The 15,426-nt window shown below is 42.4% G+C and overlaps 1 protein-coding gene across 1 annotated transcript in view; it reads right to left on the bottom strand.

The window, feature by feature from the left end:
* Positions 1–3,386: 3,386 nt before the first annotated feature.
* The window catches only part of BACE2 (beta-secretase 2), a 106,059-nt gene continuing 94,019 nt past the window's right edge, over positions 3,387–15,426 (bottom strand). Inside the window, exon 9 of the mRNA XM_061167556.1 lies at positions 3,387–4,833. Within this exon, the coding sequence (XP_061023539.1) occupies positions 4,580–4,833 (254 nt within the window). The 3' untranslated portion in view covers positions 3,387–4,579. The remainder of the gene's footprint in view (positions 4,834–15,426) is intronic.

A 15,426-nucleotide genomic window follows, 5' to 3' on the forward strand; every position in this document is an offset into this window, starting at 1 on the left:
TTCTGAGTCAGTGAACTAACTGGCTGGCATGGCTGGGTTGACATGGCCAGATGCTCAGATCTTAAACTTCACCAGCTCCCTTTGGCTTCAGACTCTTGGCCCTGTCCCATGAACTTCCCAGGGCATGACTTGAACCTGCAGCCTAAGGATCATGTCCTGCTTGGGAGTTCAGATATCTCCAGTTGTGTTAGAACAGCGGCGATGGCTCCAAAGCAAGTTTCTCTTTGATAAATTTGTACATCCTGAGAGGTTCCTTTGGAAAATTCCTAAAAAGGTAGGCTGTACCCCAAACTTGGGGAAATGAGTTTCCTATGACATCCTGGGATGTCTTCAGTTCGTCCAGACCTTGGCCATCATCTGCTGACTGAGGGATATGACCTCTTATTCCCATTGCCCTTCCCAGGTTCTAGAATTCTCCCAGTCCCAACCATCACCTACTCCCTGTTCCTTGGATGAACCAATCTTCACCTGGATCAGGTAATGCCAAGTGTAAGGGGCCTTGCTTTCTGTGTTTCTGTGCTGACATCTGACATGCACTTCCAGCTTGAATGTTCTTGAAATTTGGGGTTTGCAGCTGTGTGAAATAAATCACATCTCCCATGGTCTCAGCAATATTAAGAGTAAAAGAAATCTGCTGATTCCTGGAATTGAAGCCATTTTCCAAAAGAGAGAATTCCACTTATTTTGTTAGCATACTTTTGATTATATTTGTATTTTCCCCTCCTCACTTTCAAAATGTATTTTTCCATCTTGCTATTTAATTGGTAAACTGCCACAAGTTCAAGTCTGAAGTTCTTAAAACCCACTGAAACTGTAACAACAACTTCTGTCGGGTTGAGTTTTCTTGGCCCCAGAAATCTAGTGTCTTTCTTGGCAAAACTCATCATTTTACATTTTATAGTTGGTGTTTAGTTGTTTTGCCTAAAAGAGAAAACACTCTCAGTGGCAAGTATTCCCTCTGAACAGTTCTGTTATCAATTCTAATAAGTTTATGCAAGAGAAAAAGGCACTGGGATTCCACTCAATTATTTCCTTTCTGCTAATAAGGATAAAGTCTGTGAAACTCAATTATTGTTGTTTATGGAACAAGCTGTCAGGCAGTGATTTATTTCTAATGACAACAGGTGACACCAGGCTAGAACTTGGCACTGAACCACGCCTGGCAACTCCCCCAGTGGGGATCTGGTGAGAGGAATTTAACAAATTTCCATTTGAGAGGAGACTCTATTAAATGAAGAAATAGTCCTTCTGCTCCTCTTGAAGGAGATAATGGAATCCCCAAAGCAAAACTGCTTTGCAGAATCTATGACCCAAAGCTCTGTGAAGTTGTTAATGCCTCATTGCTGGGAGTTACTTTCACAGTTTTGAACTGTAACCGACCCCAAATTTGTCTCAGACCAAAAAGTCTGCATTTCACAGAAGCAGGTAAGAAAAATTCTGCAGAAGTCTGGGAGTGGGCTGTGTTCAGGAAGACCGTCCCGGTTGTCACACACCAGGAATCTATTTCTTTAACACCAGGTCCCTGTGTTTTGGATAAGAAAAGCAAAATAGTTCACCATGGTGATCACACACCAATCAGTTGCAGTTCTTCTAAATTCCAGAGGAAAAAAATATAATCAATCCCCATCTCATTGCTATTTTTGATAAACAGTTTCAGGTTCTGAAGACGGGGTTTCATTTCAGGCTTCTGAATAACTCATCAAGAATATAAAGCATCAGCCTATTTAAAAAAATACATTGTTCACGTAAAAACATCCTTTTTCCATCAGAGAGTTGACAAGGTTTTGACAAAAACCTGATGCTAATTTGCATCTTTCAGGAGAGGACCATCTTCCAGCCCCTTCCACAGTGTGCTGCCTGGTAAAAATGACACCCCCAAAGGGCTGCTATCTTCTTTCCTGTTCAAAGCAAGCCTGTTTGAAGATTTGCCAAGTGAAGGATCAATTTACATAACCGGAGGAGGTGCGTGTCACTAACAGGGTTTTGACTCAAAGTCCAATTTTCAGCAGCAAGGCATGCCAGGAAAACGTCCCAATTTCAATTGTCTAGTTCATCCTTGTTGCTAAGTTATGCTTTTGTAATTTCAGTATTTCCATTAAAATGTCACATCCACTGACATCTCAGATGAAAAGGTAGAGAAATTTGATAGGAAATACAGAGCATTATAGCAAACTTCATTCAAACACCCAAGCTTGAAATCTAACTTGCTATTATCAAGTATTCTGGGAACCATGCCTGCTAGTTGATGGCAGGAGAGACAGCCCCCAGCTCAGAAACCAAACAAGGGAAAATGAAACAGAAGATGCCTGAGTAAAGCAATAAGCAGCAGAATTAACTGGGTCATATATACAATCACCTCCTTTTATTTCAGGAGTTTGGATTTTTCAGAGCAAGGGGAAGGCACTGTCAAGGGATATCACCTGCACGTCCAGGGAAAGTGGACCACCAAACAGGAACCCATGAAAAAGCCAAGAGGGCAAAAAGAGAACTGGACTTCCCAGAGATTTCTATCTCTGAAATGTATTTTGAAATTATTACCTCTCCACTAGCTGAGGCTGGAAGTGACAATGACCTTCTGATGACCGTGTCCTGTTCTCATCCTATTTCAAGAGGGTTCCATTCTCACCACAGCCATACCTGCATGGATCTTAACACAGAAGATCCATGTTCTAAGATGCAACTCAGCCCTTCGCCACAAGATTCTTGGGGCCCCTGGGGGACACTTAGTGTCTGTGAGGACACTAAGATGCATATCAATGGTCCTGCATCTCTCTGGCACAGTCATCTTGGGCAGGCTTATCTGTTTCTGAATATGGAGGTGACTTGGGGAGACAGTGAACCGGGCAGGTGAGTGGAACATCCACAGGAACATGAACAACATCCCAGCCAGACGAGATGCTTCAGGGAGCCCTTCTGGGTTTGTACTGTATATCTGACCCACCCCAACAGTGATGCAAAGGGAACCTTGAACTTGGCACACAGCAAGAGAAAGGATATTGCCTTTAAACTCTTCTTGTGATGACCTCAAGTTAAAGGCTTCTGCTTTTCTTTGCCAAAGTCCTCAAATAAATGATAGCAAGTGTGGAGTTCTCCAAATAAGGAAACCACCGCACCCCTGACTCATCACCAAAGACTGAACATGCCAAAGGGCAGAAGCATGGAGGTCAGCAGCTGTTTCAGCTGGGTGTGCTCAAGCCTTGGTGGTTCTGCACACAGAAGCTCGTGGTTCCAAAGCACAGGAAAAAGCAGAAATTCCCTCACATCCTTGGAGAGCTGGTAGGGGATATGGGCACCGAGCCATGTCTCTATTTCCCAAAAGAGTAATCAGCAACCTACCTTCAGGGGAGACTTGGAAAAAGAAACAATTAAGCCAGTGAAAGAGAATCTGTTTTTCTCCTTCATACAGTGTTTATTCATTTTGGGTAAGAGTAAGAGTATGTGATGATAACCAGCTCCATGACAGAACATCTCCAGGTTGATCTGTGGTTCAGCACCTATTACATCTCTCCTGCTGGAAAGAGGATTCTTTAGGCGGGGGCAATGGCTGGAAGCAGGCTGCCTGTACCCCCAGCAGGCACAGGACCCTGGATAAAGTGTTGACAGAGGTAGTTTTTACTTTCACACCCATAGTACTATGCAAGTACTGAGTACAAAGAGTACGCTTCCTTTGCACTTGAAGGCCTTCCGTCTTCAGAAGAGGCTGGTGAAGACTTGAGTGATCATCTCTTCCTAGTAGAGTCCAGCTCTCCTTCAGATCACAGGGAGACCCAGGACTTCCCAGGTGGTGCTAGTGGTAAAGAACCCCCCTGCCAATGCAGGAGATGCAAGAGCCATGAATTCGATCCCTGGGTCAGGAAGATCTCCTGGAGGAAGGCGTGGCAACCCGCTCCAGTATTCTTGCCTGGGGAACCCTGTGGACAGAGGAGGCTGACAGGCAACAGTCCATAGTATCACCAAGAGTTGGAAACAACTGAAGAGACTGAACACGCACGCAGAGCACAGAGAGACCCAGAAAAGGGGCCTGATGCTCTCCTTCCAACTCCGAAGAGGGCAGGATGCTTTTTTATCATCAGGACCCAGACTACTTCTCCTGCTGTCATATTGCAAACCTTCTTGTTATCACTTTGACTCAGGCGGATCCTGGTACAAAATACCCTTAAATGTGATCAATACAAAAAGCTTCCATTAGCTAAGAAGAGTTATAAAGTATATGCACTTATTTCTCCAGAGATAGAAGGGAAAAGAGAACAAGCCAAGGCTTGTGGTTGGTTTCTTTTTTTTTTTGGGGAGGGGTGGCTCACCCACATAGTTTGGCATAACCAGCTACATAAAGCCTGAAGCCCAATTCACTCTGTTTTGATTAAGAATGAGGTGCTTTTTTATTATCATTTTCCTTGGAAGTAAGGGGGAAAGAGGAAGCTGTAAAGTCAAGAATCAAAATACAGTGAATCTGGAAGGCATCTGGGAGCAAACAGAAATTTAAGACTAATGCGCACAGGAAGAAGCCTTGCCTTATAACCCCTGCCTGCTGCACTGAATCGTCTTAATTGTCGAGTTCACGGTCACTAGGCTTTTCTCTTCATTTCCAGCGATGCCGGACGAGCGAGGACTCATCGTTGACCACCTCGGGATCTCGGGGGTGATGCCTACACCGGACCGGAAGTAGCAGCAGGGTGATTAAAACAAGAAGGATGACTCCACACACACTCATGAGAGTATAAGAGACGATCCACAAGATGGGCTCGTTCAACGGCAGGGCAGGGACGCAGTTGCTGGCTATGTCCTCTGTTGAGAAAGGCCCGGAAATCTCAGACACCGGAGCACCTGCGATTTCTGAGGAGACAGAAGGGGGGACAAGCCACAGCTGTGAAACGAGCAGTCATCCCCATCACATGACCCAGGACATAACCTTTCGCTTTATCGGCCACAGTCAAGTCGCACTGGCTCTCACGTTCCGAAGGCCCCAGGGTCTGAGCACACACCCGGGGGGCCTCGGCGGCCGTGTGCCTTCAGAGGGTCCAGTCCCCTTCTTGGTGGAGTGACAGTGTGTCTCAAGGCCTGCAGTTGCTGAACCCACATGGCAGAGAGCAATGTGCAGAGGGGTACAGAAGCATCAGGTCCTTCTCGACAAGAATGGAGCACCAGGCAGGTGAGCGTGAACCGCCGGTGAGCCGCGTGGCTGTGTGCCCTCAGCGGAGGTGAGCAAGGAAGAGTAAGAAGCATCTAGAACAGAAAACTCAGCTGCACCTGCCAGAATCCTGGGGATTTACCCTGTGGAGTCACCCTGAGTTCACGCTCCGTGGTAGATTCCTTAGTAGGTAACATGCATACATCAGCCCGACCCACGCTCCTAGTGGGTTCCAAGACCAGCGGGGTCAGCCTGGCCCAGGAGACTCTTCCCCACCCCACACTTGCCCCACACTTGTCCTAGGTCACATCTCCAGTGTACACAGTGCCCAGAATCAACAGAGGTAAATGAGGGACTTCCCTGGTGGTTCAGTGGTTAAGACTTAGCTCTTCCATTGCAGGGGGAGTGGGTTCAATCCCTAATCAGGGAACTAAGATCCCATATGCCTTGAGGTGAAAAAATAAAGAGTGTTAAATGAGTATACCATTGGATTTAGGATGTAACCGGTAACATGGAAAAAGAAAAACAACCCAAAACACAGATACAATTCTACCCATTACTTTTGCAAACTGATGCCTGAAAAGCATTCTCCCTGGAAAAGGACTTCCCAAAGCAGATTTGGGGATCCCTAATATTTCATTTGTCTGTACTAGGCTGATCTGCTCCTTTCAGAAGTATAGAATTTTCTTGGCATCTCAAGTTTTACTTGGAAAAAGAAAAAGGCCTCATGACCCATTTAAACTGACTGCTAAGCATTTAATTTTCCTATAGGTAAAGCCTCAAGATCCTAAGGCCTGCCAAGTAAGATCCTTTTTTACCGAGGGAAGAAAAAGTCAAAATAATACCTTTAAGGGTATGGTCTAAAGTGAGGGAAAGGACAAACATGAATAATTTGCAAAAAGGTTGCTTTTTCTTACTATCGATGTGGATTCTGTTAATATGGATCCATGGCTTTTTCTCCTCCCAGGTGGCGCTAGTGGTGAAGAGTCTGCCTGCCAATGCAGGAGACATATGAGATGTGGGTTCCATCCCTGCATCAGGAAGATGCCCTGGAGGAGAGTATGACAACCCACTCTGTACTCTCGCCTGGAGAATCCCACGGACAGAGGAGCCTGGAGGGCTACAGTCCATAGGGTCACAGAGAATTGGACATGACTGAAGTAACAGCATGTAGCATGCCTGACTTTTTCTAAAAGTGCGGGGAGAGAAAAGCAAGAAACAGAACACGCCAACACCTATGAACAGAGGGATGCTGGCCTTCTGCTCGTCTAGACGCTCAAGTGCCCACAGCCATCCTCAGCTAACGACAGAAAGAAAAGTGAAGTGTTAGTCACTCAGTTTTGTCAGACTTTTTGCGACCCTGTAGACTGTAGCCCGCCAGGCTCCTCTGTTTATGGGATTCTCCAGGTAAGAAGACTGGAGTGAGTTACCATGTTCTCCTCCAGGGATCTCCCTCACCCAGGGACTGAACCTGGGTCTCCTGAATGGCAGGCAGATTCTTTACCATCCGAGCCATAGGGAAGCCCCTAGAGCATTTAACAAACATTACATGACAAGGGCTTCCTGGATGGCTCAGTGGGTAGAGAATGCACTTACCAGGCAGAGGATGCAGGAGACACCAGTTAGATCTCTGGGTCAGGAAGATCCCCTGGAGGAGGGCACAGCAACCCACTCCAGTATTCTTGCCTGGAGAATCCCATGGACAGAGGAGCCTGGTGGGCTACAGTCCTTGGGGTCACAAAGAGTTGTATACGGCTGAGCATACACATTGATACATAATGAAAATAACCTTTATTACAAAGGCAATAGATAGTATGGTAAAAAATTTGAAGCTGTAAGTAAATAAGGAAATAAAAACACACTCAAAATTTACCACTCAGAAATAGCCAATACTAACATTTTTTAATATAATCATAGGCATCAATTTTTTAAACAAAGATGGAACCATGCTGTTCTATACACTGTATTTTCACTTTATATGTGATCTGTCTTTTCATAGCATTTAATTTTCAACCATGCTGTCTTTATGATTACACAAAAACCATATTATAGATGTATCAAGTCTGCTTACCAATCTCTGAGACCATTTAAGTGGTTTTTAATATTTCCACCACTGTGAACACTGACATGTAAAACATCATGTACCTAAGTCTTTGCCCTTATTCATAGTTTGTTTCAGAATGAGTTAATAAAGTAAAACTATGGGTCAAGGTATGCCCACTTTTAGGCATCTGGATAAATGCTGACAACATACACACAAGAAAGGCTGAGACACTACATGCCCATCAACACAGGCTGGGTACCACTTCTCACACTCTTACCAGCATCAGCGCCTATAAGGAAAAACGATGGCTCTCAATCCAAAATCATGTCTGTAGTTCTTTGATTACCAGTTGGGGGTCCATTTGAAAAACACACTCATTGGCCATTTCTATTATAATTCCTATCTTTTTCTCGTGGATTTGTAAGAGTCGTGTATATAGTAAAAACTTTCTTTTGTTGCAAATGTCCTTCCACAGTAGGCCATTTGTCTTTTCACAGATTCATTTACTTTATAAATAGAGAAGCTTTAACAAGCAATTATGAGAATGAAACATGCTTAGTGGAAAGATAATATCTTAATAGAACAAAGCACCAAGAAATGAAAAGTCACTTGAAACCACTTCTGTTTCCAGACAAGATGGAAGAGGGACAAGACTTACCCTTTACCCTTCCACCTGAAACAACTAAAATAGACCAAAAAAAAAAAAAAAAAAGAAGAAAAAGACTCTGAAGATATTAAAACTTGGGTAAAGAGACACAGTAAACCCTGAGGGATGGAAACAGATGGAGCCAGCCCCCCAGGTGCCCATCTTCCTACATTGAGAGAGTTTCTGGGTAGTGGCACAGACAAGGGTGTCACCCAAGTTGGGGAGACAGAGGCAGAAACCCAGAGAAGCAAGGGCTCTTGGGGTTTGCAGGTAGCGTGATGCAGAGGAGAGAGAACTACACAGTGAAACCCCACACATCCCCAGAGGACTTCCCCTGAGCCGTCAGCCCAGTGCTGACCGTAAAATGAATGAGGGCCAGTGAAAGAACCACTTGGAAGGATGAAAAGAAACTATGCTTGGGGCTCACACAGGAATCATGTGAGCTCACACAACAATAATAATTCTTATGCTCACATAAGAATAATGACTGTGGCCAATAATTTCCTGTTTGTTTCCCACGGTGAAAGACAAAAACCCAGAAAAACTCACTCAATTCACAGGGTACTTAGAGTACTAAAGGTCTTTGCTTTGTAGTAGGAAAGATTATCCCTAGACTAGCACTACTCTGATGCCTCTGATAAAGCTTAAAAGCAAGACAAAAAAGGATCAAACTCTTTATAAGGAAATTAACTGTGACCCAGACACATCTCAAGAGTATTTTAAAGAACACAAAAGTATTCAGCAACCAACAGGGTAAAATTCACAATGTTTGTTATCTGATACAAAATTACCAAAACGCAAAGAAATAGAAAAATTCATAACAGGGAAAAATTAATAAATTAAAATTTAGGAAGAAATGACACAGGTGATAGGATTATTAGGAATTATATTAAGCCAGTTATTATTACTCTATTCTACTTAGGAAATGATAGACAAAATATTAGTCACATTAAAGAGAGACATGTGCTCAGTTGTGTCCGACTCTTTATGACCCCATGGACTGTAACCACAGGCTCCTCTGTCCATGGGATTCTCCAGGCAAAAATACTGGAGTGGGTTGCCATTTCCTTCTCCAGGGAATCTTCCCAACCCAGGGATCGAACCCACGTCTCCTGTGTCTCCCACATTGGCAGGCAGATTCTTTACCACTGTGCCACCTGGGAAGTCCTAAAATACAAACTATAAAAAAAAGACATAAATCAAACTTCTAGGGATTAAAAACTACATTAAGTGAGATGAAAAATATACTGAATGGTGTTAACAGCAGATTACACATTGGAAAAAAAAAGATACGTGAACTTGAAAACATAGCAATATGAATGATTAAAATGAAACAAAGTAAAATACTGAAAAAAAAATAGAAAATCAGTAAACTGTGGGGCCACCCAAATAACAGGAGAGGATGGGAGGCAGAAAGAATAGTTGAAGCAACAGTAACCAAAATTTTCCCAATGGGATAAAAACTATAAACCCACTGATCCAAGAGACTCAGAGAACCCCAAGTACAAGAAACATGAATACACTAGTGAATTGCTGATAACCAGTGTTAAAGAGAAAATCTTTAAAGGAGAGAGAAAAAGAAATGTTATGTACAAAGGAACAAAGAAAAGGATTATAGATGATTTCATGTCAGAAACTATACAAGCTCTAAGAGAGTAGAGTGATATCTTTAGAGTATCAAGGGGAGAAACGCAGCCAACCTAGAATTCTATCCCCCCAAAAAATATTTGTCAAAAGCAAAGATAAAGCAATGTTTTCAGACATATACAAGCTGAAAGAATTTATCATAAGCAGACATAGAAACACATACACACATGTATTCATATTGAAATATTATTCAGTCTTAGAAGGATATCTTGCCATCTGGGCAACATGCATGAACCTGGAGAATACTGCTAAATGGAATAAGCCAGACACAGAAGGACAAACACTGCATGATCCACTTACATATGAAATCTAAAAAAAGTCAAACTCATAGATTCGGAGAGTACAATAGTGGTTGCTAGGGGCTGGAGGCTACAGATAAGGGGAGATATTGGTTAAGGGAGGCAAAGTTTTAGTTATGCAAGATGAGTAAGCCTGGGATTTAAGGTACAGCATGGTGACTGTAGTTAACAGTATTGTAGACTTGAAATTTGCTAAGAGGGTGTATCTTAAGTGTTCTCACTACCACCAAAAAAAAAAAAAAAAAAAAAGGAAAAAAGAAATGATTATGTGAGATGATGAATATGTTAATGACTTTGAGTAACCATTTTACAGTGGGCTTCCTCGGTAGCTCAGTGGTAAAACAACAACAACGACAACGACAACAACAAAAACCCTGCCTGCCAATGCAGGAGATGTGGGCTCGATCCCTGGGTTGGAAAGATCCGCTGGAGAAGGAAACGGCAACCCACTCTAGTATTCTTTCCTGGAGAATCCCCATGGACTGAGGAGCCTGGCGGGCTATAGTCCATGGGGTCACAAAGAGTTGGACATGACTGAGCGACTAAACAACAATAAATCATTTTACAACATACACATATATCAAAACATCAAGTTGTACACCTTAAATATACATAGGTTTTATTTGCCAATTATACCTCAATAAAACTGAAAAAAGAAAGAAATCATTACCTCAGATCTGCACTATCAAATGTACTAAATGTACTAAATGAAGTAAATGTACTAAAGGAAACCCTTCCAGCAGAAGAAAAATGAGATCAGGTGGAAACAGGGATTTACACGCAGAAATGAACACTAGAAATGGTAACTATGTAGGCACTTGTAAAATTTTTATTTCTAACTTAAAATATTTAAAGAGATAACGGACTGATTCAAGCAAAAGTAATAACAATGTACTGGGTGAATTCTGGGCTTCCCAGGCAGTGCTAGTGGTAAAGAACCGGCCGCCAATGCAGGAGACATAAGAGATGTGGGTTCAGTCCGTGGGTTGGGAAGAACCCCTGGAAGAGGGCATGGCAGCCCACTCCAGTATCCTTACCTGGGAAATCCCATGGACAGAGGAGCCTGGTGGGCTTCAGTCCATAGGATCACACAGAGTTGGGCACAACTGAAGTGACTTAGCATTCATGTACAGGAGATTTGTAAAATACACATGATAGTAATATTATAGGAAGGACAGAAGGCAAGAAAGGGAAGGACAATCTGTAGGTTTGTTTACTACAGGAAGTGGTAGCTGTGATCAAGTAAATGGATGATACAAACCTTAGAACCACTAAGATAACACAGCCAGGAGTCACAGCTAATAAACTTGCCGAGGAGAAAAAAATACTCGATCCAAGAGAAGATGGAAAAAGAGAAAAAAGGAACAGCTGAGACAGAGAAAACACACAGCAAGACTACAGACTTAAATCCAACCATATCAATCATCTCATGAAATATAAATAGTCTACACTAGGGGTTTGTGAACTTTTTCCATAAAGGACCAGACTGTAAACATGTTAATTTTTGGGGTCACACATGGTTTCTATCACATACTCCTTCTGATTTTTTAACAACCATTTAACAATGTAAAAATCATTCTTAGTTCATGGGCCATATGGAAGCAAGTCACATGCCAGATTTAGCTGCCGGCTGTTGTTTGCTGATGTCTGGTCTAAGCACTCCAGTTAAAAAATGGGGATTGTCAAACTGGATAAAAAGTGAGACCCAACTATATGCTACCTACAAGAAACCCACTTTAAATGTTACTACTCAATTATGTTGAAAGTCATAGGATTTAAAAAGATGTATTGTGCCAATGCTGATAAAAAGAAACCCAGAGTGTGTATAATAATATCAGACAGAGTAGATCCAGAGCAGAACACTATCAGATAAACACAGTAATTTCATAATGATAAAACGTTCAGTTCATAAACACAGCATAATACTAAATATTTTTATACCTAATAACAGAATTTCAAAATATATAAAGTAAGAATGATAAAAGTGCAAGGAGGAAGAAACAATTTTACAAATAGAGTCAGAGATTTCAAATTCCTTTTCTTAAAAATAGATAGAAAATAACTAAGGACATAGATGACCTGAACAATTCTATCACCTAACTTAACAATTATACAGAACATACATTGTTTTCAAGAGCACATGGAATATTTACCAAGATAGACTATTTCCTGGGCCACAATACAACTTTCAATAAATTTGAAAGGATTCAACTTATATTAAGTATGTTCTCTGGCAATGGTGGAACTAGACATTAGCAACTGAAAGATGACTGGAAAATCTCTAAATATTTGGAAACAATTCTAAAACTATAAAATGCTTAGAAAAAACACAGGAGGAAATCTTTACATCATCAAGTGAAGCAAAAATTTTCTTAGCTATAACACCAAAATACACAATGTATAAAAGAAAAACATTGATTGAGTCTTATTTCATCAAAATTAAGAATCTGTCCCCTTCGAAAGACAAGGTTAGGAGGCTGAAAATATTGGGAGAGAATGTCTGCAAGTTCCATTTTTGACAAAAGATTTGCATTCTGAATATAAATAACTCTGACTCAAAAATAAGAAAACAAGTGTGTGTGCTAAGTTGCTTCAGCACAACTCTGCGACCCTATGGCTTGTAGCCCGCCAGCCTCCTCTGTTCATGGGACTATCCAGGCAAGAATATTGGAGTGGGTTGCCATGCCTTCCTCCAGGGCATCTTCCTGACCCAGGGATCAAACCCGAGTCTTTTTGTCTCCTGCAACGGCAGGCGATTCTTTACCACTAACACCACCTGGGAAGCCCAAGAAAACAGCAACTTAGCACAAACATGGGCAAGAAAACTGGAAAAGACACTTCACCAAAGAAGATGTGTGAATGGCAAATAAGCACATGAAAAGATGTTAAAGCCTATTAGTCATTAGGGAAAGGAAAATTTAAACCACAATAAGATACCACTAACTACCTACTCGGAGAAGGCAATGGCACCCCACTCCAGTACTCTTGCCTGGAGAATCCATGGACTGAAGAGCCTGGTAGGCTGCAGTCCATGAGGTCGCTAACAGTCGGACTCGACTGAGCGACATCACTTTCACTTTTCACTTTCATGCATTGGAGAAGGAAATGGCAACCCACTCCAGTGTTCTTGCCTGGAGAATCCCAGGGATGGGGGAGCCTGGTGGGCTGCTGTCTATGGGGTCGCAAAGAGTCGGACACGACTTAAGTGACTTAGCAGCAGCAACTACCTACTAGGGGCTTCCCCAGTAGCTCAGTGGTAGAAAATCCACCTGCAATGCAGGGAACATGGGTTTGATCCTTAGGTTGGGAAGATCCTCTGGAGTAGGACTAAACAACAACAGCTACCTATTAGAATGAAAAAGACTGGCCATATCAAATGCTGATGAGTATGTAGAGGCACTGAAACGCTCACAGACAGCTGGTGGGAATGGAAAATGACACAGTCACCTCTGAAAAACAGTTTGGTAATTTCTTAGGAAGAAAATCACAGCCCCTTGATATGACTCAGCCATTCCACTTCCAGGTATTTACTCAGGAGGAATGAAAATTATGTCTAAGGACTTCAACACTAATTTCAGAGCAACTTAATTTATAACAGCCCCAAAACCCAGAAACAACCCAAATATCAACAGGTGAAAGAGGGTAAACCAATTATATCTGTGCAATCAAGCACTGCACAGCATAAAAATGAATGGACTAGTGATACATGAAACAAAAAGAAATCAATCTTAAAATAATTATGCTGAGTGAAAGAAGCCAGGCAAAAAGGAATGCATGAAAAAGGAAATATGAGATTCTAACAAGGGAAAAGTAATCTGTAGTGACAGAAGGCAGATCAGGGGCTAATCTGGGGTTGGGGTTGGGGGGCAGTAAGGTCTAGGGGGTAGACAGACCAGAAAAGTACAAGGAAATTTTGGGGCTTGATGGAAATATTTATCATCATATGTAAAACTTTTCAAATTGTACCCTATAATGTGAATGGCTCATTTCATATCATATCTCAACAGCGCTTTTAAAAAATCAAAAGAACAAGGCAGTCAAAAAATGCATCAAAGAATAACAGATGTGAAAATGATTGCATTTAGGATGAAAAAGAAAAAAACAAAACCAACCCCAGCTCTGTTAGGTACCCAGCAATTGATTTTAGCATTGTTCTTTAAGTGGAATGCCCAAGCTTATACACTTTTTCATATCTCACACACACAAACACACACACACACCCCTTCCTAGACTTATGATGGGGTTGCTGCTGCTGCTAAGTCGCTTCAGTCGTGTCCGACTCTGTGCGACCCCATAGACGGCAGCCCACTTGGCTCCCCCGTCCCTGGGATTCTCCAGGTAAGAATACTGGAGTGGGTTGCCATTTCCTTCTCCAATGCATGAAAGTGAAAAGTGAAAGTGAAGTCGCTCAGTCCTGTCTGACTCTCCGCGACCCCATGGACTGCAGCCCACCAGGCTCCTCCATCCATGGGATTTTCCAGGCAAGAGTACTGGAGTGGGGTGCCATTGCCTTCTCCATATGATGGGGTTACATTGCAATAAAAGCATGGTGAGTTGAAAATATAACTAAATCAAAAATGCATTTAATACACCTAACCTACTGAACATCCTGGCTTAGCCTGGACTATCTTAACTGTGCTCAGAACACCTACATTTGCCTACAGGTGTGCAAAATCAGGGCTTCTACATGGCTCAGTGGTAAAGAATCCACCTGCAATGCAGGAGATGTGGGTTTGATCCCTGGGTCAGAAAGATCCCCTGGAGGAGGAAATGACAACCCACTCCAGTATTCACGCCTGGGAAATCCCATGGACAGAGGAGCCTAGTGGGCTACAGTCTACAGGGTTGCGAGAGTCAGACATGACTTAAAGGCTGAGCATGCACACATGGGCAAAATCATCTGAGACAAACCCTATTTTATAAGAATGGGTTGAATCTCTCCTGTAATTTATTGAATACTGTATTGAAAGTGGAAAACAGCATCTGTGGGTACAGAGTAGTTCTAAGGATATTGGTTATTTACACTTGTGATCACCTGGCTGACTGGGAGCTGTGGCTTCCACAGCTCAGCGCTCCACGAGCATCAGACCACATATCGCCATCTCAGTGAAGGATCCAAATTCACACCTCGAAGTAAACTTTTTACTGAATGCATATGGCTTTCACACCATTATAAAGTCAAAAAATCTCAAGTCAAACCATCGTTTAAGTCTAGGACCATCTGTACATATATATAAATACAATAAAAATAGTAAAAAAAAAATCATCCAACTTTCTTTAACGTACGTGTGTCATTCTTATAATCAGGAAAGTTATGTATCTTTTAAAATGTTTTTGAGAATTAGCACCCATTTAAGGTTGTCAGCTCCAATACTTTGGCCACCTCATGTGAAGAGTTGACTCACTGGAAAAGACTCTGATGCTGGGAGGGATTGGGGGCAGGAGGAGAGGGGGACGACAGAGGATGAGATGGTTGGACGGCATCACCGACTCGATGGACATGAGTTTGAGTAAACTCCGGGAGTTGGTGATGGACAGGGAGGCCTAGCATGCTGCGATTCATGGGGTCACAAAGAGTCGGACATGACTGAGCAACTGAACTGAACTGAATTGAAGGTTGTCAGACATAATGTATCATCTGGAGACAACAGACTTCTCATTT

Source organism: Dama dama, chromosome 19 (assembly GCF_033118175.1).
Source record: "Dama dama isolate Ldn47 chromosome 19, ASM3311817v1, whole genome shotgun sequence".
In the NCBI taxonomy this organism is placed as follows: Eukaryota; Metazoa; Chordata; class Mammalia; order Artiodactyla; family Cervidae; genus Dama; species Dama dama.